At 42.7% G+C, this 25894-nt stretch overlaps 1 protein-coding gene across 32 annotated transcripts in view; it reads right to left on the reverse strand.

Moving 5' to 3' along the window:
* Positions 1-25894, reverse strand: part of R3HDM2 (R3H domain containing 2) — a 159193-nt gene that overhangs the window by 16173 nt on the left and 117126 nt on the right. For 17 of the 32 annotated variants that reach the window (XM_053226418.1, XM_053226416.1, XM_053226415.1 and 14 more), the window contains 13 exons: positions 24636-24659; positions 22786-22827; positions 20113-20199; positions 19463-19589; positions 18534-18612; positions 17830-17889; positions 17126-17266; positions 16608-16716; positions 13766-13861; positions 10840-10871; positions 10688-10741; positions 6245-6477; positions 3719-3894 (listed from right to left, as the gene is read on the reverse strand). In XM_053226418.1, the coding sequence (XP_053082393.1) occupies positions 3719-3894; positions 6245-6477; positions 10688-10741; positions 10840-10871; positions 13766-13861; positions 16608-16716; positions 17126-17266; positions 17830-17889; positions 18534-18612; positions 19463-19589; positions 20113-20199; positions 22786-22827; positions 24636-24659 (1260 nt within the window). The remainder of the gene's footprint in view (positions 1-3718; positions 3895-6244; positions 6478-10687; positions 10742-10839; positions 10872-13765; positions 13862-16607; positions 16717-17125; positions 17267-17829; positions 17890-18533; positions 18613-19462; positions 19590-20112; positions 20200-22785; positions 22828-24635; positions 24660-25894) is intronic. The other 15 variants (XM_053226390.1, XM_053226397.1, XM_053226391.1 and 12 more) reach the window with 9 other exon arrangements.

Consider the following 25894-nt stretch of genomic DNA (forward strand, 5'->3'; position numbering starts at 1 on the left):
TCCTCCAGGCTGTGAGGGCAGTATGAAAAATGCCCCCATAAGCAAACAGGGAGGGATGTAGAATAAAATATAAATAGCCTTGCTTTAGATTTTGTTCCTTTAGTCCCTTCACTAGCCTCAAGCAGGAGGATTTGTTTATTAGGAACATGATGTGTTCTAAACCAACTAATGGGGAGTTATTTTTTTTCTCTCTTCTTCCCCTCCAGCCATTTCAATCACTTCTCCTGGAGAATCGGTTCTCTAGCTGTAGCCCCTGGTGGTAGATGAGGTGGGAGAAAAGGAGAGAGGCTACGAAGAGAGGGGGAAATAACATTTTATACGTTATCTCATTTACATACATATCTCATTACAGACTCACAGTAATCCACAGGGAGACAGGATCGCTTGTATTTGCAGTTAAGGTAGTAAGGCTCAGAGAAATTCAGTCACACGTCCAGGATCACACATCTAATGTGGCAGAGCTGGGATGGGAACCTAGTTCTGCCTGACATATTCTTCCCACTCCACTCTTAACAGTAGGGAGTGGGTGAAGGAAGAAGTTAAACAGATTTACACATTGTTTTGTTTGTATGATTCTCCTCCCTCCTTCCAAATTTAGAGTATTAAGAGGTATCAGGGACCAAGGTGTCAATATGGTCTTTTGCCATATACTTCCGGGAGACTCTTTCATAGAGGGGACTAGCAGTTCTGGAGGCAGAGTCCGGGAATTAGAAGACCTCCAAAACAGAGAAAGCTCCTGATACCTGGAGTTTGTTGAAAATAAAATGTAAGTCATCTTGGTTAAGAAAAAGCTCCTGAGAATCCACTGTGAGACTGGGGGAGACATTACCGCAGCCTTGATAGACTCCCAGCTCTCCTGGCATGCCCATGTTCTGTGAGCCAGTGGCATTTCAAATGCAACTGCTGGCCAAGCTGCTCAGCATGAGCTCCTTGTGCTGGTAGCTTTTAAACACGTGTTCTATTACCCTGATCCTCTCCTTTCTCTTGGGGAAGGGTCTACTATGCTTCAGATCTTACATCCTTTGGGGGAGAAGGGGTAGCCATAGGTACAGCTGCCTGTTTTCCTCACATTTCTTACACATTTGAGTAACAAGTAAAGAGGGAAGAAATGATGCTCCTCTCGTAGGCCTCTTTTGACTGAAGAAGAGTAGTGGTAAAAGTATGTGTCTCAGTGCTATTTTTAGGTTCTTCCACCACTACCCTCAGCGACAGTTCTCAGACAGTCTCAAACACCAGGGCTAGGGAGCTTCCGAAATACCATGAGGAAGCCAAAGACTGGCCATGAGGGATACGACTGCCACCTGCTGGTGAATTCTGGGCTAGATCACTGGCTCTGGGCTGCCTGACTTGATTCCCAGAGGACTCCTCCTTTCCAAGTGGTCCACTCTACCTTAGGTAAACACAGCAAAAGGTAGCCACTGGCCCTTTAATTCTCAACCTCACCCCTTGGTTTTACATAGGGAGGTCTGCTCGGACAGCGGAGGCCTGCCAGGAAGGGAAAGTTTAACATAGTTTCTAGCACTGTCCCCAGGCCTTGGAACACAGAGCTTTTCTTGCTATTTCTCCGAAAGGAAAACCTTTAGAGTCAGCACGGTGGCATGTATGTGTGTGTGGTTCCTTCCTTCATCCCTGCACTGTTGCAAACCATTTGTGAAACTAAACAATAAATATGCTGGGGCTCAGCACCTTGAGACTGGAGAGCCACCAGTCCTGAGAGGGAAAAAGAGAAAAAAACAAAGAAAGAAAAAGGAAGAAGAAGGGATAGAGAGAGAGGGTGGAAAGTGGAGAGGAAAAAAAAGAAGGTATAAACAGTGGGGTGGCGGAGGCGCCTGGGTGGCTCAGTCCGTTAAGCGTCCAACTTTGGCTCAGGTCATGATCTCACGGTTTGTGGGTTCGAGCCCCGCGTCGGGCTCTGTGCTGACAACTCAGAGCCTGTATCCTGTTTTGGATTCTGTGTCTCCCTCTCTCTCTCTCTCTCAAAAGTAAATAAACATTAAAAAAATAAATAGTGGGGTGGTGGTAGTATATTAGTCACCATCATTAAGTGCTTCAGGGACACCAAAACTTAACCAGGAAAAGATCTTTTAGTTTGGAGTCTGTGATCACAGTTAACATTAAGAATGGATTTCTGAGGAAACAGAGATCTCCAATCTACAGGGCCTAACCTAGTACTATGCCTCCTGCAGGAAATCAGTCAATATCAGTGACTGACTCACAGAACCTCATGATCCAGAAGCAGGGCCAGAATCTGAGTAAAAGTTTGGGATTTAGGGCCAGACACCTAGACATTCTAACATTTTTTCAGTCCCAAATGGTTATTCTAGTGATCTCTTTATTCCTTTCCCACTCTTGTCTGTTTCTAGATATGGATGGAAGTAGGAGGCAGATGAAGACTAAGACGGAGAAAAGGGAGGAAGACTGTATTAAAATACACACATTTTAGAAAACTCAAACACTGGGACCTTAGAAAACTTAGGCACACACAGAAACACAGTAGGAGATACCCAGAGAGAGAGAGGTGTACCCATTTATAGGTCTGAATGAAGACACAAATGGAATGCACACACGTGTGCCACACCTCTGTACGGAGTGAGGTAAGCTGACATGAATGAGACTTAATGAGATAGATGGTGATCAAGCAAGAACAAAAGTCAGAACTCTAGAGAAACTGACTTAGGGGCCAAGATAAAGGCCTGGAATGATCTGCATGTGGGTTACATTAAGACACAAAGCAGGGTTTCCTAGATGATTACAATAACAGAATGGGGTAATACGGGGCCATCCTGGGCTCTTTGCAGTCTAGTTTCCAGTTCCTGCGGTGTTAATGCTTGTGATTTGCTTCTTTTACCTATGGAAGAGATAGAGCTGATGCCAAGCTGAACTGACTAAGCCCAGAGGCGAGGGAGCCTGGGAGGTGCAATGAGAAGAACTGTAGCAGTAGAGTGCAGACATATGGGCTTTCTGACTGGCAGAGACCACCGCCAGACATACCCCAGGATACAGGATGGACTCCATTCATGAGCAGCTCTGCTCAGAGTATCAGGGAGACCTGAACCTACAACACTGATGTCCCAGTTTAGAATAGGCTCGGATTCTGATGCTGAAGACTTGTGTGATCTCTACAGAAAGGAAACTTCACGCCAACCCTACTTGATATTAATATCTACCAGTCCAGCAACAGAAGGAGAAAGAGCTCTTTCGTGGCATGGGAAACAAAGACAACTTTGGGGGGATTGTGCCTTATGGCATATGTATGGAAGGGGTCTTGAGTAGATTTCCTTTTCTCAAACCCCAATCCATAAATATGTGTTTGCGGGTCAACAGTCATATGAATACATCCAGCTGGTTATGGTGAGAGCCATGATTTTTTTCAAGCTCCATATATGGATGCAGTGAACAAAATCGCCTTGCTAATTACACAGGATGTAGAGGGAGATGGGGTACAGCAGAAATGTGGAATGGGGTAAAAGATCCCACTGGCAATTCTCAGGAAGAAAAGGAAGAAACAGAAGGCAAAAAGCTCCCAGGCTGACTCTAAGAGCACTTTGGCCAAACCCTTACCTTACTCTTCTCTCCCCACAACTAACAAATAAGAAACGGGGGAGCGAGTGGCAGGTCTCCAACAACAGATCTTTCCTGCCACCCACAGCACAACAGACATGACTGTACTTCCAGAGCTCGCTTGAATCAGAGCGGAGGGGCTCTGCTGGTGACTCACCTGTGAGATCATGTGATTATTCAAGGGTGGCTGTTGCTGAGGCGTGGGTGGGAGCGCAGGAAGTTGCTGCGGCTGTGGCTGTGGCGGCTGCTGCTGGGCAGTACAAGGGAGAAGGCCCCGGACAGACTGGGATGAGGTGACCTGGTTGCACACTTCTGGGGCACCTAGCGCCAAACCTAAGGCAAAGAGGAGACCCACCAAGAGTTGTAAGCACCAGCCGTGAACATGCCACCCTTGGACATGTAGGGTGCTACTCCTGCTCTGCTGTTTCTCTTCACTTCCCTTCTGTCCATTTCCCCCACTGTCTTGGGAAGATCCGTGAATGAGCACAGATATGAATGAGCTGCCCTGCTGATGGGAGTCCTCATCTTAGCAGGTGTCTGTTCCCCAGGAACAGTAAACACCGCACCCGTCGATACTGGATTTTGGAATTGAACAAAACGTGAGGCTGACAAGCTGCCTCCGCTAAAGTACCGAGAACCTGTCCAACATGACCAGACAGCTGAGAACATGACTGTCTGCTTCCTGGGAAGGTATAGATTCCCAGTCCTGTAAGAGACCTGGCTTCTCTTGGATTTCTCCTCAACTTGCAGCATTTCACAGGAGTTGCTGAGAAGGCAATCTGGCCTTTCCAAGCACTTGCCTGTACACACACATACGCACAACTGTCACCCAACTATTCTTCCGACTTCCAGGCTCTCCAAGTCATGCACGCATTCACACAAAATACTTCTACTAAGTATCTGCTATGTGCTAGGCATTGTACAATGAACTGAGGACTCAAAGGTGAAGAGAACACAGTCCTTTCCCTTAAGCAGCACAGGATCTTCCGAAAGGAGATGGACGTTCACACAGCAATTACGATCTGATAAGGATAAGGGATGCATCAGTGATATGAACAAAGTTGTACGGAAGCAAAGATGAGAAAGCAGTAACTCACTTAAACAGGAAGTGGGAGGAGAAATGGATTTGCAGGATGAATAGAAGGCTTGTTAGACCAAGGAGGGATGAAGCTAATATCATATTCAAGAAATGGCTGGAGGGCCGGAGGAGGAAGGATATCTGGGAGTAAGACTGAGATGGCAAACTGGGGTCAGGAAGCAACGCTACATTAAGTTATTCGGATTTTATTATGCCAGGAATGCAGAAACATGAATGTTAATTTTAAGAGACGACTGACACGATTAGATCTGTGTTTTAGACTAGTAAACCGGTTCTAAAAGGGCTGAGGGTGGAGCAGGGAAACCAGCTTGGGGGCTAGCGTCATACCTAAATAAAAGAAGATAAAGGCCTGGATAAAGGCAGAGGCAGTGGGGTTAGAGAGGAGGTAACAGAGAAGGCCATCAGAGACCTAACAGAGGCAGAATCTTCACCACTACTGATGTCTTCTGAGGACAAAACCTACAGAACTTCTGGGATGAGATGCAAGGATTCTTCAGAGATGGGAGGAGGGTGAAATGGAGGCCCACTGGGTATAAAGAGCTAAATACCCCCTGCTAAGAAAGAGTACAACAGGAATAAATGGAGGAGGTTACATTGCACATCAGGAGAGCTGAAGGGTGGTTACAGGGCTGGCATGTGGAACATATGCTCCTCCTCAGTGACTGGGCTCCAGGGAAGCAGCCACAGCATCTCTTGCAGTTGTGGCCTATCGGTTGCTACCAATTAATTACAAACAGCTCAACTCCAAAGGTTCCTTCTGCTCAACCAACCCTCTTTATAATCTCAGAGGCCACAGAATGAAAGCAGTATCATTCTCATCTTAGCATATAACTTGAACTTGGGCTGACAGGGATGTCCAACCTTGGTCAGAAATAAGATAAAATAATCTAATCGCAACCTTTTATTTATTTATTTTTCCAATTAGGAAAGAAGGTTTGAAAGAAAATCGGAGAGAGGAATCAAAAAACAGGGGATCCAAGAAATCAAATTTCTCCTCATCTGGCTATGTTAGCTTTCCAGGACACTATACTGTGAGAAATGTTTTGTTAGAAGTAAATATCAACGATTTAAAAAAAAATTTTTTTTTAAGTTTATTTATTTTTGAGACAGAGAGAGACAGAGCATGAACGGGGGAGGGTCAGAGAGAGAGGGAGACACAGAATCGGAAGCAGGCTCCAGGCTCTGAGCTGTCAGCACAGAGCCCGACGCGGGGCTTGAGCTCACGAACCGCGAGATCATGACCTGAGCAGAAGTCAGACGCTTAACTGACTGAGCCACCCAGGCGCCCCTCAGTGATTTCTTTTTAAACATTTATTTATTTTTGAAAGACAGAGAGAGACAGAGTGTGAGTGGGGTAGGAGGAGACAGAGAGGGGAACACAGAATCCGAAGCAGGCTCCAGGCTCTGAGTTGTCAGCACAGAGCCCGATGCGGGGCTTGAACCCATGAACCGTGAAATCATGACCTGAGCCGAAGTCAGATGCTTAACTGACTGAGCCACCCAGTGCTCCAAACATCAATGATGTTTTAGAGGAGACAAGCAAGAAATGATGAACATGACACTGAAGGACAGAAGCTGTAGTACCTGGCCTGGAGATCCTTCCTGCACTGCCGCCTTTACTGCTCCCGATGCTGTCCCCTCGGGTGAGGATAGAGATTCCACTGAAGCTGCTGGCTTTGGTGACAGGGGGCCGCATGCTCCGGACAGAGCCGTCAGAGTCTGTGCTGCTCCAAGGCCGTGGCTCCAGGGATTTGAGTTCGCTGTCTGTGCTGCTTTGGCGGCTGCTTGAGGTTCGGCTCAGCCCCTCACGGTTCCCCCTGCAGAGACCACAGTGGTCAGAGCACCCCCCACCTACCACTTCGGCAGAAGGGCTAGGAGAGAGTTCATTTCTATTCCTTCGATAACAAAGAAGGGGTGAGGGTTGGGAGGAGGATGGACACTGATTTCTTGTTAGTTGGCTGGCCAACCAAGACTTGCTGGGAGCAGACAGAACAAGATCCAGTACAGTAACAAAGAGCACAGAGGCAAATCTGGAAGACAGTGCGCTGGCAGCTAATTCAATATGAGACCAGAGGTGGATGGGAAACCATATACATGATGCTGAGATTGGCTGCGGTCTCTTCCCCTGCCCCCGCAGGGATCCCACACATGCAGGAGATAGTGGGGAGCAGAGGGGTACCACCTCCTTCTAGGAGTTCTTAAGACAAAAGGACTCCTAGAAGCTACTATTGCTAGAAGGCAGGGGTAGCCAATGACATGGATAAATATAACAGGTCTTCCACATAACATGTGTCAAAGCCAGCAGAGGTACCACTTTTCCAGGGGTGGGAAGAGGACTATATTCATTAACGGGTCACTCTGGAAAACTCAATCTGATAGTCTAAAATTGACCCAACCTGTTTTGTGGCAATTCTGTGATGGTATCTACAAACTACTGGTTCCAGGGTCTCTAAGGGCTAAAGTCTTCAACATGATCAAGTAAATATGCCCTTGGGACCCAGGATGGCAAGGAGCAGGGGGCTCACTGTGCGCACCTGCCACCATATTAATAACTCTATTGCCCCAGGCAAGGCACAAGGCTATTGAGAAGAGGGACTCCTCCTCTCTTATTTTTTCTCAGGAAGCATCAGGGTTATCCTGATGCTGTAATCACTGCCTAGGATCATAAACAGTTGTCCTCAAGACAGATGGGGTTGACCTAAAAACCCTAAGTCTTACTGAGCCCTTATTGCTTCTTAATAAGCAACCAAGAACCAGGAATTTTCCTTTCATATCTCCCACCCCCAATAAGTTCTGAACTAAAGAAACCAAAGGCAACAATTACAAAGGTTTTGGTATATATACTGGGGAGCAGGTGAGCAAAAATCATAGTAGCCTGGGTTCCCTCCTTTGCACTACCATCCCACCTAAAGCAAATACAAACGCCATCCAATCCCCTTAGTTTCAAAGACACGAGGCTCAGAGTTATTCTCATTAAAAAAAAAAAGGTGTTTTCTTATGAGGGCAATATTGAAGAAAATACCTTTCTTTATTAGAATACCTGCTCCAAAGGTACTGTAGGGAAAATGGGCAAAAATAAAGACTAGGGTCACTATTTTAAGTTTTGGTCAAGGCAATCATGGTGGGCTAAGAACAAACACACTGGCACAGCTGGCTAGGGACATGCTAATTCTTCTCCGAATCCCAAGTGGATATATATATATATATATATATATATATATATATATATATATAACCTCAGTGCTTCTCTCTATGTAAGAGTAGAGAACTGGAAAATATCCCTGTCTCCCTAAAACTTTATCCCTTTGTCTTGGGAATGTCAAAAGTAGAATGGGAAACAAGAAAGAAACATAAATCAGGGGCTCTCCAGGAACAAAACCAGACCTGAAGTGAGAGCCAATAGCTCTGACTCAATGGACAAAGGCAAGCCTACTGAGAGGACTCAATAAAGATGTGTCTGTTTATGGGGCAGCGAATACAGCAGTGGCAATGGGTGAGATTAGAACTTGAATTTTCCAAGACAAGTCCTAATGGACTTTTACACCTAAATCAAACACAGCACTATCTTTTAGGACAATTCTCCCATTAACTTTCTCTTTCTACTAGAGGTAAACAGTGAATGAGTCAACTTTAAACCAAACACCCTGGGAAGCTTGAGCCAAAGTGGCAGCACTTCTGTACTCATCCAGTTCCCCGAAGACGATGATGGCCAAGTGTTCGAAATGTGGCTAGTCTGATGGTCTAGCCAGGGTTCGTACACTACACCCCCAAGAGTTAGGGAATCTGAGTTGTGTATTGGCCAGGAAAGAGATCAGTTTTTCTTCTCTACAACTAAACCATGTCTTTCCACTTCACTAAACATAAGGCAACTAGGGAAAACTCCCAGACTCAGTTCTAAGCCCTGGATTGGGCTATGTGTGTGTGTTGGAGAGATGGGGGTACAGGACAGAGAGCATTCACACTTCATACTCCTGTAAAATCAAAGCTGACCTAGCTTTCATGAGTAGATTTATGATGGTGAAAAGTTCAGTTTATCAGGTCTGAAGAGTGGGTAAGGAGGCCTGTGTTAAGAGGCGACAGTAAATGTCAGTAATGGCTTATTTATCAAATGGAATAGAATCTTCCAAAGAACTAGGAAGTTGCCCTAGTTATTGCCAAAGTGGATGATGGAATGTGGTATATCAGTATTTGTGTCACACACTTGGGAAGAAAGGTATAAAGCAGTTAGAGAAGACCAGCTTCTCATCACTAGAATTCTGGACTAGTACCCAAATAGAAGATACCCCCTTCAGAGTCCATGGAATTGCATATTAGATGACCTAGATCTTTAACCAACACATAGTATGGAAAGCAGCAGCTTACAAGGAGATATGGATAGGACAGGGTTATACCTGCTCACTAGATCCTTGGAGCTATTATCAGCACAGTCTGATGAAGTTCAATGCTCCACAGCACTGATAAGGGCATCGTTCTTAGCAGTGAATCTGAATTAGGGTTCCAAATGGAACACTACTCAGAGAGGAAGGGGTGATATTTGTAGAGAGCTGGTGTGGTGTGGTGAAATAACACTGGAAAAAGAGTCACAGTTTTGCCACTAATAGCCACATAAACTTAGGTTAGCTACTTAATTTCTCTGCTTTTGTTTTCTTTCTTCCGTGTAAACCAGCTTACCAAATCAGGACACTGAGAAATCTGAATCAGATACAGTATACTTTGGCAACCATAAAGCCCTGTGCATTAGCATGTGCAAAGAAGTTCGCTTAAAACTCCTGTTTATTACAGATATTCTGGGATGATTCATGACCTTGAAGTATACAATACGGAACGGGAATTTATTTATTTTTTTGGGGCGGGGGGAATCTATTTTGACCACCATGAACAATGCAGAGCCTTTACTGCCTAAGGGCTTTCCGATGGACCTCAGGGTGGGATGGTCTAGGAAAAAGAGTTCAGAGATATGGGAAAGGAGATAACGCCCCCCTTCAAAGAATGAGAAATCTTGTGATCCAAATTTCTATGTGGTCTGACTAACTTTAGAAAGGACAGGGGGGGAGGGACAATTGAAGTGCTGGGAATGAGAGCTCTGACTAATCTCAGTTCCCATCAAGCTTAGGATTCAAAAAGAAAGAAGCCCTTTGGAATGGGTTAGACCTGAAGCCTAGTATTGCATGCTCAAGTTTTCTCTACTCTATAGTTGTCCTATCGGTAAAATGGGAAGAATATAGTTAAACTCAGTTGGTACCAGATAGGGTCCTAATGAAGTGCTTCTCTCATCACCACATTGTGTGATCCTCTAGAGTAGGACTGAGAGACTAAAATTAAAGGGAGATTCTCATGACTGCTTTGTGGAAAATGGGAGGATATTAGGCCTGAAGAAGTTAATATAGCAGCTTTCACCAATGTTAACAGCAAGTCATGGGCAGTCATATAAAAAAGATATGCTCTAAGTCCATTCTAAGGAAGAGAAGTCTTTTCTGAGGTCATCTTACACATTATGTTGTCCCAAAGAGAAAACTGCATAGACAGAGATGTTTGTATGTGTTTTTATATGTGTGTATGTGTGTGTGTTCTATTCTTTCTTAAAGACATAAAACATTCCCTACACTGGGTCAGGGATAAGCTCTTTACACCTTTCATAGCAGAAAACGTAGCCAGAAGATACCCATTCTTTTACCTTAATATAAATACATGTTGAAATCCTCCCCAAATGCCCAATTCCAGCAACTTCTGGAAATGAGCAGTTCCTATCCCAGACACACCTATTTGGTCCCCTTCACCACCTATCCACGACTTAAAATGAAATCAGCAACAACAAAAATAAAGTCATTGAGCAGGAGCCATTTCTTTTTTAATCGGGAAAAATATCCAATGTTGCAAAAACCACAAAGTGAATTATTCCACAAGCAGCCATGCATGGAGCAAACTCACTCCGCTGAAAAGATTACAGCAAAACAAAAACAAAACAAAAAAAGAGAAAAAAAAACAAACAAACAATGACAAGGAGAGATATAGATCACACAGAGGTACCTAAAAATCTGCCTTCTCTTGTGAGAGCTAGAAGAAAAGGCTTCTTTGGAGAGTCTGTTGGTTAACATCAAAGAAAAGCATCATTACAGGATTATATTAACCTCACTGACAAAGCTCAATGAGAAGCAGGGAACATGCTAAGTGGTACTAACCTGATGTCATTTAGATATCCGTTCTGGCCAGTCTAGGTGAAGGGGAGAAAACGGAAAATAACTTATAAGAAAACAGCATGGCATAACCGAAAAGGGTGTCCGTGATGCTATGAATACCCAAGGTCCTCAAACCACGCTCACCCCCCAACAGGGAGAGAGGGAGCAGGGACAGGATGACCCACACCCACACACCCAATCTGACCTCTCACCTTTAGTGGGAAAGAGCATTCAGTGTTTTTAGCCTTCCCACAGAGTGTTTAAAAAGAGACGCTGATAAAAGTGGGAGTATGGAAAGGAGGAAGAGGAAAGTATTAACCTATTATTTCCTTTTTAGTTCTAAATTTATTCTCCCTAAGAGGTAAAGCTGAGCATAATAATTGGTGTGCTTGGTCCTAAAGAGTGTGATCAAGGGAAGGGAAAAGGGAGACAAGAGAAAGAAATTTAGTTTTTTTTTTGGAAGTCATCCTCAATGACTATTCCATTTCTATCCTCCACACTGGCCAAAATGAAAGACATTCTGACCTGAGACCCAAGGAGAGTAAGAAATTGGGGAAGCAGGTACTTTTTCGGAGCCTAGAAAAAATGAAAGAATTAAAAGCCTGCAACATTCCTTTTGGGGATCATTTCCTGACAAAGCCACTGAGCTGAGTGAAGTGAGCATTATGATGCACTCCCAAGCCTTAGAAAAAGGTACCAAGAGTGTCCAGCTGCTGAGCAGAGCGGGCTCCGTGCAGACCAGAGCCTAAGTGGGGCAGCTCTCCCAGTACACAGCTCAGGCTCCAGAGAAGGTTGCAGCGGCAGCATTTCCATCCAAACACCCTTCTTGCCACTTCCCTTTCTTGTTGGCCTGCCTCTTCCTCCCATTTGCCCCTACCTACGACTCCACCCTTAATCAGCTCCCTCTGACTGGCCAGGTTCCTCTCCACAAGGGAATCTCGAGTATGGTGGGCTTTGGACATGTTTCCTTGTCTAGACCTTCTGAGATTCCTGATGCTTTTAACACAACAAGAGTTAGGAAGTGCTGAAATGAAAAGTGGTAAATCCACAAGGATTTAACAAAGAATACATAAATTAGTAGAGGCTTGAGAGACTGGAAATCAGGAGAAAAAAGGAGAGAAGAGCTAACTGTGATTTTGTTACAGTTGTACACACTTATGTTCTGGTGTTCCTAATTAGCCCCAATACCTTATTAAAAGCTACTTGTGCTTTCAGAGGCTCTATGGCCTTGCTAATGGCTGGCATGGTGGGACAGTCATTTACCATGTGTCAGGGAAGCAGAGCAGCACATCACAGATAGCTATACTATGATATCACTGGTACTTCCTAATCTGAAGAGCCCAGAGCAGAGCAAGCTATTGAGAGGTGGTTTACTTTAGGGGTTAAGTTTAGGTGGTTTACTTTAGGAGCCAGACTGCTTGAGCTCAAATATCAACCCTTTCGCTAACTAGAGCTCTGATCTAAGATTACTTAACCTTCTATGCCTCAGTCCCTCATTCATAATGAGGAAAATAACATAACCTACCTCAAAGACCTAGTGTGGATTAAATACATTTATGCAGAGTGCTAAGAACAGTGTCTCAAAGATAGTAAGCACTATATAAATGTTTGTTATTATCATCCACCAACCTGCTCTGTCCACAACTTAGGGTCATCGTCGGCCACAGCCATGTACAAGTGACCTCTCTCCTCTCATTCCACCCAACTGGTTTGCAGGTAAAGGCAGAGGACCCTCTTTGGGCTCTGGTTGGATAATCTGGAGGACAGACTTTTTTCTGACTCAGAATGGAAGTCTATATAACAGAAGGTAAGATGATTCCTTCTCCTTGGTCAGGAGGTTTGTTGTGAATCTGTCCCCACTGAGGATCCTTGGAACACTTGGGTCTCCTGAGACAATGGAACACGTTCATAGAGGAGTTCAGTTTTCTTGAAGTCAGAGACAATGTTTTTCTGAGCTAGGTGATGATGGAGAGATAAATGTATTTTTTGTCTTGCTGACGGAGGGGAGAGTGGGGAAATGAGAGGAGAGTAGTGTTCATCGAAGTATATTGATTAGAATTGGCCATCTTTTGATTACAAAGGTAGGCTGGCTCTTCCTCCTTTGTTTGCTAATTTGACTGTAAGACAGTGCTGCTATCTTGAGCCTACATTTTCTGGAGATCTGTTCCTCTCTTGCTTATCTACAGCCTTTCCTGAATTTCTGCTATACTTCTCTTCAGTCTTGTAGGCAAAGGCCACCAAATACAGGGGTACTGGGTGTATTTAATATGGCCCACACTTCTTAAGAATAAAGTTGCCTAAAGTGATCGTGTTGCCTTCTGGCCCACAAAGTCCATACTATTCTAAGAAGCAAGGTAGGAAATAGAGGAAGAAAGAGACTTCCTGTTCAGATAGAGACAGGAGGGAATAGTAAGTGGTACCCTCTGTGCATGTGGAATGTGGAGCTCAGAGAATGGATGCCAGATCTGTGCTCTAACAACCACCAACATATCCTAAAAATGAGGCTGGCCAAACAAGATGGATGTATATAGGCTGTGTGGATACTAAGTTTTCCACTTAGAAGCAAAGATGCCTAAAATGGATAGTGGGAGTGAAAGAGGGGAAGTGGGAGAAGGGATGGACAGGCAAGAGTCAGGGCCCTTCCATAAGGCCTGCCAAAACCATTTCTATTTTCAGTCTAATCATATCTACCAAATTCAGCCATTCCATTTGTTCTCTTGGTATGCCATACTGCAAAGTGTATGAAAAATAATACAAATAAAAATCTGCAGTTTCCCAGTAAGCCACATTTGAGAACCAAACTGGAGCTGGCTGATGTTGGTTAAAAAAAGACAACAACAAAACATTTACGGAGGGTTCATTCCAATCACAGTTCCAAAGATTAAGAGCTAAAAGCTATGGGCTGACAACTCTCAGAAGCTACACTTACCTCTCGGGCAAATATTCTCTCTCGGACCCTTTGATATTCCTCCTCTCTCTCTTCTATTGACTTGCTCCTCCTTCCATCCTGCAATGGAACTCTGATCTAGATCGATGAGCAGAATTAAGCTAGTTAAGTTCTCCTCGTACTGCAAGCTCACTGCACACCAGCAAGGAAGAGAAACCGGGAGAGTTTATAGTTGCCATCAAAAAAATGGAAAAAAAAAAAAGAAATAAAATTTCCAGTGTTGGACAGGTTTCACTGGGTACATCTGACCATGCAGTTTGGGAGATCAGGTTTTCTGGATGATTGGAACCTCTTCGTCTCCCCACCCCCACCCAGAGTGTCAAGAACAACAACTATTTATAAGGATTGGGTTGCTTCCTTTTAGTAATCAGGTACTAAGGATCAAGAGAATAGCCCAGGGAATAAACAATATTGCTTTGGAGGGAAAGAAAGGGATAGTAGGAAGCTAGCGAGGGAGAAGAAACAGGTATTTAGCAGAGCCGAACGTAGAGAAGAGTTTTACAGAACTAGCACCTGATATTATCCCTTCTTTACTCACTAATGCCATGGCCTGAAGATCCAAGTCACACACAGCTCAGCAAAGAGGGCCTTGGGAATGAAATCCAAGTGAAGCTAACCTCAAAGCTTAAGCAGTTTTTCTCCTCTTAACTATAGCCACTGGAGGGAGGGAAAGAGACAGAAATTACAGAAATAGAGAAGAAAGAGAACAGAGCAACATAAAGAGGAGAAGAGAGAGAAAAGGAGAACAGAACAGAAAGAAGGATGGACAGGGAAAGGAAGAGACAAATAAGGTACGGTGGAAAGGAGAGAGAGAGAGTGATAGAAAGGGAAAAGAAGGAAATGGAGGTTAGAGAACTTTAAATTCTCTGAAAAATGTAGAGAAGGTGATGAGGGATGACTGGGCTGATCACCACCTCTGGCTAGCCCACCACCCAACTCTCCATCATCGTTTTCCTCTCTTGGCCTGTTGAGTTGTGAGCACTGTCCTGGGTAGGGTGTCATACACAGTGTCCTTTTCCATACTGCTCTTGAAGGCAAGATGCTCTGGGGGAGACAACCCGTCCAATGAATGTCATCAGTTATAAAAGATTCTGACCTTTAATCCAGAGGCTCTGAAAGCTTCAGATGATGCAACCAAGGAGGCTGCTGCTCTACGCTGATCTTCCTGATCTTCACCCATCTCCACGGGTAGGTATAACTTCAGGAGTATCAACTTTTCACTAGATTTAACTCTCACTAGCATTAAGAACCTAAATTCTACTCAATGTCTTTTTACAAATCCCATTTCAAGAAGACATAGGACCTCAAGTACCCCTAGCACTGGTGAACCAGTGACAGAGCAGAAAAAGTATAATGGGCTTTGAGGTCAGGCAGAATTTCAGCTCTGTCACTTCAGAAAAATGTTATTTCAGGCAAGGAACTTAACATCTCTTAGCCTCGGTTTTCTTATATTTAAAGTGGAGCTAATAACCCCCATGTATACTGGGTTGTGGAGAGGATTAAAAGAGATAATGCACAGAATGTGTTTAGAACAGAATCTAGGTCAGGGAAACACTCAAAAGAAATAACAATTAATGTATTTATTATTAATATCACGGACCGAAAATGCAGAGAGCCTACCCTACTATGGATCAAGCCTGATGCTGAGAGATGAAAAGTTCGTAATATGGACAGATTCTACTCCGCCCCAATGTGCCTCTAGGCCTGAATAATTCCTGATCCACAGAAAAAGGGTTTTGGGAAAATGGAGAGAAGGGCATCAGGATGGAAAGGCTCTTTCTGATTTTTAAAATTTTGTCTCTTTTTAAATATTTCATTGTTTTCAATCAGACCCAGCGTGTTTGTCCACAAAAGATAATGGCGTTTTTCTCAAAAGGACTCCCTCAAATACTCAAGTAGCAAGCAGGAAAAGTCCTGGTCTCGAGACCATACGATATCCCAAGAAAATTAATTTTGACTCTAGAGGTAAGATATTATTATAGTTATCATCAATTAGCAAGACTCATATTGGCTCTACCCAACCATGCTCTTCAAATCTTAATCCTGGTTCTCCCCACCTAACCTCCTCTGGAGGTCAAACAGAGGCTGGCTGGATCTAAATGCTGTATATGGCTGGGAAAACTAATCCCCAAACAAAAACTTACTATCTGAAGAGTAGGCTAGAAGTCAGGGCAACAGCCAGGCCCATGAGTGAAGCGATAGGGCAGACTGTTCACGTTTTATTCCCACGGGAATAGATTAAAAAGGGGATACTGCCTGAGATTCCCAGCATCAAATGTCAAATCAACTCACTCACCTTGGTGGAAGAGGTTGGGAAAATAAGGAGTTTGCAGAAAGGGATCAGAAACATCTTTATAAGTGGGTAAATTACATCACAACTTTGCCAGTCCAAGGCTAGCCCTGAGCTAGGATAAGACAGAAGTGGGATAAAATAACTTTTAATGGTTCCCAAAGAAATTCCTAACTATTAAAGAAAAAAAAGAATGAAGCCGTCAGCTGAATCAAGGCTGAAGCAGGGAGGAACCTTGCTTTGTCCCCAAATGACCTAGAGCTAGAAGTCAGTGGCAGAACCAGGGAGTTCCAGGCCAAATGAGGAAACCCAGCAAAACTCAGCACCATGTCTCTCTGGGGCTAAGAGGGCGGCATTCAGCTCAACAAATGTAGTCAGTCCTCAAAATTAAGCCACAGCCAACTGAGTAGAACTCAATACATTTCTCCATACTAAGATATTTCGAGTTTTCTTTATCCCACAAAAATTCTTCTCCCCTCCCAGTTTCTCTTACTGCAACCTCTCTGTATGGCCCCACCCCTTTCCATTCTTCACCTGGTTATCATCTCGGTCCATACTGGCATCATCTCTCTTGAGAATGAATCTCTGTTGAAATTCTGTATTCTTCTCATCCTTTATATGTTCTGAGAATCTCTGTTCAGGGCTGGTTTGGGAGAGAAATGTAGAAAGAAGGAAGGAAAAAGACCCTTTTGTTAGGAAGCAGACCTTCTAGTATAGCACTCTTAAAAATTCCACAACTCTCCCTCAAGGGATTTCTGGAGTCACACATCCACAAAGCCACAGTGAAATCCTCAAGGTCTATTCTTTGTAAGCTGTCTTCCTCCAAAGTTATACCTGTCCTATCAATAAAGGTGAAGAGACGCCAGGGGCCAGCCTTCACAAAACACAAGTGCCTCCTAGAATCCATCTCTAACTCCTCACAAAGAGTAGGAATTGATAACATAACCCTCCACATTGTCCCCTCCCCAGAAAGAGACATCTTGATCCTACACCTTCCTCTTCCACGCTAGAGGCTATCCCAGGAAAGTCTTCTAATCTCTTTCCTCCCTTACATTCTTGTGTTACTGGTTTTGTTGATGATGACAGCTTTTCCAGTTTGATCAACATTGTGGTCCATCCCAAAATAGGCAGCTACCCGATGTAATAGCATCCGGTGATATGAGGTCATCTGAGGGAACTTCTTGAACTGGTTACTGAAGGGAAACCAGGGGGCGGGGAAGTGAAATAAGGAAAAACAACAGCAATAATAACCAATTGTAATTTTTCTTTCAAGTGTCTAAAGTGGAGAATTTCTTAAGAGGAACAGACTTATTATAAGGAAGATAGATCCTCACTCAGTGGGAACCAAAAAGGTTCTCTCAGCTTCTTTATCTATAGCATTTTGTAGATCACTCTGATCCACTACCCTCATTAAGACTATTCCTAGGTTTCCCCTTCCTGTATGGTATTCTACAAAGAAAAAAGGGAGAATTTGAAGAATAATTAAATATGGGACAAGGGCTAGCTACTGAAAAGATATCAATTCTTTTCAACTCAAGTCTATGCAATAACTTAAAAACCTTGCTTGGTTTTCACAATATACTTTTTAATTCATTCTGATTACTTCTCCCCAATTTCTTTTGGTTCCCAGTGAGTAATTACTTCAAAATTCAGACTTCAAGGGAAATATGAAAGGGGGATATCCTAAAGTTGTACCTAAATTTCTTTTCAGTGCCCCCTCCCACCTTTAAATGTGTATTTCGTTCAAGTAACTTACTTGTTGTCATTAATAAATTCCAGAATCTCCTGTTCTAATTTTAGCAGCATCATTCTGTCCCTGTTTAGAAAAGATTAAAACAAAACAAAACAAAAAGCAGCCCTCCCATAGACATTGAAAGCATTGAAACCTGCACACTACAGAAGCTGAAGGGAGGAACAGATCCAACCCCCAATAGCAGACCAATAACGTAGACAGACCTCACAGGCCTGTCTTATATTACTTTAAAAAAGAAAAACAATCAAGTAGAGAAACAATCATTTTGCAGATCCTCCTAATCATGTACTTTGTTTTCTTTATCAGAAACCTAATTCTGCTGGCAGCTATGTTCCTTTAAACACATACTTTACACTTATAAAATCTAATCAGTAGTCTACATTCTATCTGGTTATAGATGTATATTTAGTTTTTATACATATCAATGTTTTTTCCTGTACTTTTAAATCATACTCCCAAGACTTTAGATTTCTTTGCCTCTGCATTCTCCTTCCACAGAATTTATCTCAACTCTTCTGAAAGCAGACACCTCAACACGAGGGTACTATGAATCCCTCGCAGAATATAAAACTATACTGGAGGGAAATGGTGGGGGAGGGGGGTGGGAATCCTAGATTCGAGTAATGGAAAAATTCTGAGAAGCTGCTTGACCTCTTAGGTATTCTGCTGGGCCCTGCTATCCCCCTTCCATCAAATAATGTTTTTACCTTGGGTTCTTTTTCAGTGTATTTACAAGAAATTCATGTAGGTCTATTCCAGTGGAGTCTGTATATTCTTGGCTGGAGTCTAGAACCACCACAACAAAAGAAATTTAAAATAAATGAAACCACCTCACATGAAATCTAATCATAAGCGGAAGCCCACAATTCAATGAGGGTTTTAGCTTAAAAACCAGAATGATGCTTGATTTACCAGCTCCTGCCCCAACTCCCCATGACAATGATGGAAGGTAGAATCTGGGTCACAGTGTTGCATCAGTATTACACTGAAAAGCTACCTGACTATAATTAAAATTTGCTGAATGTTTTAACCAAAACAAAGCAGATTTTATTCTAGTTAAAGAAAATAAATTCCAGGTAAGAGCAGTTGGGGCTGAATTTTCCAGAATCTCAGCAAACGGCTTCAAATGTTATTTATTATTTATTTATTTATAAAAATTTAATCCCAAGATTGCCTTTTCCTCTCAACTATAACTTCTATGGAGCAGGTATTTTTGCTACCAGCCCAAGAGTTTATAACCACAGACAGCTTAATAATTACATACAAACCTGATTTAAAAAAAAAAAAAATCACTCTAAGCATCCCCAAATCAAAATATAAACGGTATCTGGAGGATCTGCTACTAGTGATGAATCATGTCACTACTTATTCCACAGCAGAAATAGAATCAGAATTAACTACGATCACTTCTTATAGACAGTGCCAACATTAACAGAGTAGCTCTCTATACCATGTTAGCCCCTAAGGCAGGGTTGGCTAAATCAGCAAAGAAAGTAACCTACCTAGTTAGGCACCTCCCCAAGTCAGCAAGACACTAGGAACTGTTGGGCCAGTAAGGTCAGCAGGTTCCAAGATGGAAGGAAAAGACACTACAGAGCACTACATAGGACACAAGAGAGGTGGGGAAAGTCCTCACCTCTAGAAAGCATCTTCCTTGGGACCTTTTCTTTGTTTTTCTCCTTGTCTTCCTTTTCAGAGACATCTTTTGTGGATTTTTCTTCCTCTTTGTCAGAGGGGCAGCTGATGTGCAACTGAATTATATCCTTAGACAAGAGAAAAGAGGAATATTATCAAAGGGGGAAAAGAATTTCAATTCTCCCACAGGATTTTACTCTCCCTTGAAATGTCATAGAAGGGAAATCTTGAGTTACAGAAGATAGTATTTTGTTGATTAAATTGTCTTAGTTTTTGTTCTACCAAAAGGGTGAAAAGCCAAGCCTTTTCTGCCAACGATCACAGCCACTATATGGAGAGCTCAAGTTACACTGGCTGTTCTTGGCATAGAAACTGGACAGATACAGTTCTAATCACCAGAGGGAAAAAGTGTGGGTGGGAAAACAAGATTCAACCCTGGGATCTCCTCATCTGCATCATCTCAGGTGGTCCAGGTGTGAAGACCTATGCTTCATGTTCTCACCCATGCACCCTGCTTTACCACAACCACCTGTTTTGAAGCCCCTTCTACCCTGGTTTCCAGGCCTAATGCTGATGCTGTGGTTGTTACACTACAGTTTACCAAACAATGGCCAAACTCAAAAGTTACACTTACTCTTATAAAGGACATACCTGGGTTTCCAGTGGCCCATCAGCAAAAGGGACAGAGGACTCCTCACACACTGCCAGGCTGCGCACCAACTTCAGCTTGGAATTAGACTGAAACGAACAAACAAACAAACAAATATATATATATTACTCACTTGGTGGACATTCAGAAAGCTTTTCGCTGAACGAAGGGTATCCTCTTTGGCTCTGTTAGTTGCTGCTTCCATTAAGTACAGGTTTTTTTGTTTTTCCCTTCAAACAGGCCTTACTCGCCAGTTCCTGATTTACTTCAAAGATAGTTCCCCTGCTTACATTAGTAGACATATAAAAACAAAATGGCTACCTTGAACAGATGATAGGAAAACCACTTCACTTAGCTTTCTCTACCTCCTTTCTCTACCAATTTCAGATTCAGAGGTTTACTGAAAATACACAGTAGCAGAGCTTAGTAGATACTGGATTTAAGAGCCAGAAGTCCTAGCTTCAACTCCTGCTTTTGTGCTCATGAGCTATGAGGGACCCTGAGCAAACTACTTGACCTCTCTGGATCTCTGTTTTTCCCTCAATGAAATGGGGATAAAAATACTTAAAGGATGGCTTGTGAGAATTAAGTGACATAAACTATGTTAACAAAGTGCCTAGAACAGAGTGATAATAAATGCTAAATGACTCTAAACCTGAGGTGGCAAGGGTATGGAAAGAAGTGTCTGAAAAGAGTAAAGAGAAAGAAATTTTTATAACATTTGGGATTTAACGTGGTAAGAAGCTAATGCACTTGGTTTACTTTCGCTGGCTAAAGAATACTTTGCAAATCATTGCTCTAAGGATCCCCAAAGCCAAAAATTATAGAATTGACTCACTGGAAATCTACCTATAAACATTTACTAAGAGTTCTTATAATAAAATCGAGGTTTACAGTAAATATAATAGCACAAAACATGGCATGTGTGTTCTGGGTTGTGCAGTATAGTGCAAAGAACTCGCAAGTCTGAAGAACTGACTTCAAGCCAAGTTCTGCCACTTACTAATGAATACCTTGTCAAATTCACTCAGTCTCTATAAACCCAAGTTACCTAATCTGTAAAATGGACATAACAACTGTCTTACTTATCTCAAAAAGCTTGGGTGGAAATTAAGTAGAAGTGAACACCTTCTGTTGTAAACTTTAACATCAAGCCCATCACTGTGGATTTAGGCCATGTCAGGCAAAACACAGACTCAATTTATCCTATGTGTGGTGTTCAAATCCAAGCCACATACTGTCTGAGCCACTCCCAAATTCTGCCATTGCTTTTTTGGGGGGAAAGGGGGTGGGGTAGACACCCTTAATTATTCCTCTGGTGACAATTCTTCTCACTGCAAGAAAGGGTTTTTTGGGTTTTTTTAAATTTATTTTTTATTTTTTTTATTTTAGAGAGAGAGAGAGAGAGAGAGAGAGAGCATGTGTCAGTGGGGGAGAGGGGAATAGGGAGAGAGAAAATCTTAAGCAGGCTTCACACTCAGCATGGAGCCCAGTGCAGGGCTTGATCCCATGATCCTGGGATCATGACCTGAGTTGAAATCAAGAGTTGGACACTCAAGTCACTGAGCTACTCAGGTGACCCAAGAAAGGTTTAATATTTTATTGTTCCCTCAACTAAAATTAAAAAGCCATCACACACTAACACATATAGTCCTCCTTGATAACGCTGCTCAAAATAGTCTGTGATGTGCTAATTTTATCAAAAAATGATTAAAAACAAAATCCTCCTCCCTGGCCCAACCTAAAAAGTACCCCCCCTCCGCCCCGCCAAAGGCTGTATTTTTAGGATGTCCAAAACTGTTGAGTCATTTCTACTAATGGTGCAGGATTTATCTTGAAGGGTAAATGGGAAAAAAATGTTGGAGGGAAAAATAACACTCATAGTACTCCTAGAGAAACCAGAGGTGAGGAGAGAAACTGGCTTTCCAGCAGAACCAGTACCAATGTGCTCAGGCTTTGTGACAGACTACAGCTGGGCATCAGAAATAGACTGTGGCTGAACTAAAGGTAATGGAGAAAAATAAAGCCAGACCCTCCAATAGGAAATGTGTGCATGTGTGTGTGCACATTCACAATTAGAGTATAAAGTGCAGGCAGAAAAACTTTGCCTATATATAATCCAAATAAAGTAGATATTAATGATAAGTCCATTGTGAAATGTATTACTAATAACAGTAGAAAAGAAGCTACAGTAGTCCCCTCTTATCATCTGGGATACTTTCCCAAGACCCCCAGTGGAGGCGTAAAACTATGGATAGTACTGAACCCTATATATATTATGTTTTTTTCCCTATATATACATACCTAAGATAATGTTTAATTTATAAATTAGGCACAGTAACAGATGAACAATAACAACAATAAAATAGAACAATTACACTCTAATAAAACTTACATAACTGTGGTCTCTCCCCCCCCACCCAAAACATCCTACTGTACTGTACTCATTCTTTTTCTTGGGATGATGTGAGATGATAAAATGCCTACATGATGAGATGGAGTGAGGTGCATGCTACAGGCATTGTGACGTATCAGTAGGCTACCAATGAACTTCTGATGATATATCAAAAGGAGGATCATCTACTCCTGGACTATGGTTGAAGTGTGGTAAGTAAAACCATGGAAAGTGAAACCTCAGATAAGGGGGGACTACTATGTAGAGAAAGGGCTCTCACCTTGGCTCTTTTCCTGGCATGACCATGGCTGGATGTCCGCCTCTGTTACAAGGGGATTAGAAAATATTAAAGGTGTAGAAAATCAGCACTTAGGTTAAAAACAATACAAGTTTACAAAGAAAAAGCATTACAGTAGCTAAACTATGATGAGAACCACTTGGTGTAGTTGTCCCCCCGTCCCCCTCTGCTACAGCCCTAGCAACTGTGACACGGAAGGGACCACGGGCCACCTATAGCACATCACCACTTACCATGAAGAAAATGAATAGGAAGACACTTACTGGTTAGCCTTCACAGGTTAATAAAAATTACTTTTGGATAAGCCACAGAATTCTCTCTTAATTAGGAGGCTTCTGGAAATGTCACTACCATAGCACTGACAGTGCTTTTTCCCAAGCATGATCACAGGAGCCTAGTTAACCCATAATGAACAGGCAATATGGCCTTTAATCATCACTTATTGTAACATCTTTATAGGAAAACACATTCAGAGTTCCAACTTGAGATACTCAAAGGACCTGTCCCTATGGCTGCTGATATGGAATGAAGACACTTCTTGCCAAATGTCTCCCTCACTGAGGATGAGAATCCTCCCAGTTCTAAGCACCTGGTTGTGGCTCTTATAGCCTGTCTGGGACAGGATAAAACTAAGGGAGCATGGAAGATATGGACAAGACTTCCAGAGCAAAGGGAAGGTAAAAAGAGTGGGTAAGGAGCAGAATAGAAGCTGAAGAAGATGAAGAATGAGGGCCTGTGGTAGGATGAGGGAAGAAACAACGAATTAATTGATGGGGTCTCTGAACAGCTGCAAAGTCAAAATGGGGGCTTTTGGGAAGAGATGAGGTAGGGTTATGTGTGGGATGAAGTACCTAGGGCTTCTCAGATGTTCAGAATGGAACTCACTGCCACTGAAGTATGGACAGAACTGAGGTTAGGTGGCGAAGGGAAAACAAGACAAAGGCAGTGTACCAGTAGGGTTCTGGGTAGGTGAGGATTTCTTTCGTTTTTCCTCTTCACTAGTTACCAAACAACACTGCCACAATGCAAAATGGAAAATCAGGAAGGCAGATGGAAAAAGTAAGAAATGATGGTGAGTCTGGTAATGTAAGAGATGTCACAGTAGGGGAAGAGCCATAGTCCAGGAATGTGTCAACTGTTTTTTCAAAAAGGTAGTAACATACACAGAGCACAAACATTCAAGAGGTATAATGGGGGTATATATAATAAGTCTCCTTTCATATCTGTCCCCCAGCCACCTGGTTCTCTCCTAATGACTCAAGTAGTACTGACTTTCTTGTCATCTTTCCATATATCTTTTATGAATATGTAGAAGCTTATTGTACATGTGCACACACAGGCTTTCTTTTTTTTTTTTTAAACCAAATAGATGTATATTGTACACACTGCTCTGAACCTTGCCTTTAAACTTTTTTTTCACAGATGTTATTCTATGGAAGATCTACTGCTTTGCTTAATGTCTAATACGGTATTTCACTCTGTGGCTATCCCATAACTTATTTTACCAGTCCCTTAAATCATGCCATTTAGGATATTTCTGATCTTTCGTTTGTATAAACAATGCTTCAATGACCACATCATTAAGCACATCTACAAATACAGTATATCTGTAGTCCAATTAAAAAAATTTTTTTAATTAAAAATTTTATAAAGTATTGCCAAATTGCCCTTCAAAGAGATTATTCCAATTTATAGCCTTACAAGCAATGTATGAATCTGCTTACTTCCCAGAATGGATAGTTTTCATTTCATTGTCAAACACGTACTTAAAGTCTAATATGTACCAGGCACCATGCTAACTACTGGAGGATACAGAGATAAAAAACACAAACCTTGTCCAAAAGGGACTCATAATCCTGTTGGAGAAGACAGACAAATAGACAATTACAATACAGTACAAATGCATTCCAGAAATAGTTATGCAGTGCTATAGGAGCACATGGTGCAAGTGTCTAACCCAGACCTAGTAATTCACAAACACATACATTCACAGATATTGAGTGCCTGCCAAGAACTGTGTGGGCCTTAGAGATACAATGGTGAGCCCAAACTGACCTAATCCTGGGCTTCACTGAGCTTATAGTTCTGTGAAGGAGACAGAGATAGGCATTACTCAAAGAATTATATACAGTGTAGACCTGCAATGGGTGATTAAGGTTGTCAGGGAAGGCTTCCTGGAGAAAGACACATCTCAACTGAGTTTTGACGGATAAACAGGTATTAGACAGATGCTGGCATGGGAGGTTCAGGCGTTGGAGGAGGCCAAGAAAAGAATACCACATAAGGCATTCTACGCAAAGAAAGCATGCTTTCTCCAAACTTTTCAGCTCTTACTTATAACAGGGACCAATGAATCAGATAACGCTGATGCACAGAATGCCAGAGGTGGATGGCCAGGCAAGGGACTAGGTCACAATATGCCATGCTGACAAATCTGGGTCTTGGCCTAGGACAATGAGACACACAGAACGTTTGAAAAAAATGAACATAATCAGATCTCTATTTCATGGCCATCTGTATAAAGCAGTATGGTAGATGAATCCAAAAGGATCACAAATTTGAAGGCAGAAAGCCCAGCTAGAAGGTCACACTCAGCTGGTTGGCTGAAGACAGGTGTTACGTCAGGGTTAATTTGCCCATTCAAAATTCAGTCTCAGAACCTGCCTTTTATAGCACTGTTTGCATATGAAAGACGTTCTGAGTTCCAATTGCTGATTCTAATAATACATCTCACACAGTGCAAGTAATGAAAGTCCTCTTTCTGCAAACTTTCTAACTCCAACTTCATAAGAAGCACTCCCTTGACAGCATCAGTAAGACTCCTGGGGAGACTTCCAGGGTGTGAGTCGGGGGGGAGGGGCAGGGAAAGGTAGGAGAAAGAGCAGAATTTTTAGTGCTCTTGAAAGGGCACATGATCTGTTGGGAAATGGCGGAGGGGAGAGGGCTTCTGAAGGGTGGGACAAGACTAAAGACTTCTAGAAGGATCAGGAGCTCCAGTAGATGGCAGCAGCAGCTCCACCTGCTCCAGCAGCAGCAACAAGTCAGAGGGGAGGCGAGTTCCCTTCCAACCTCCGACACGATCTATTTGTAT

The sequence above is a fragment of the Acinonyx jubatus genome, chromosome B4, assembly GCF_027475565.1.
Source record: "Acinonyx jubatus isolate Ajub_Pintada_27869175 chromosome B4, VMU_Ajub_asm_v1.0, whole genome shotgun sequence".
In the NCBI taxonomy this organism is placed as follows: domain Eukaryota; kingdom Metazoa; phylum Chordata; class Mammalia; order Carnivora; family Felidae; genus Acinonyx; species Acinonyx jubatus.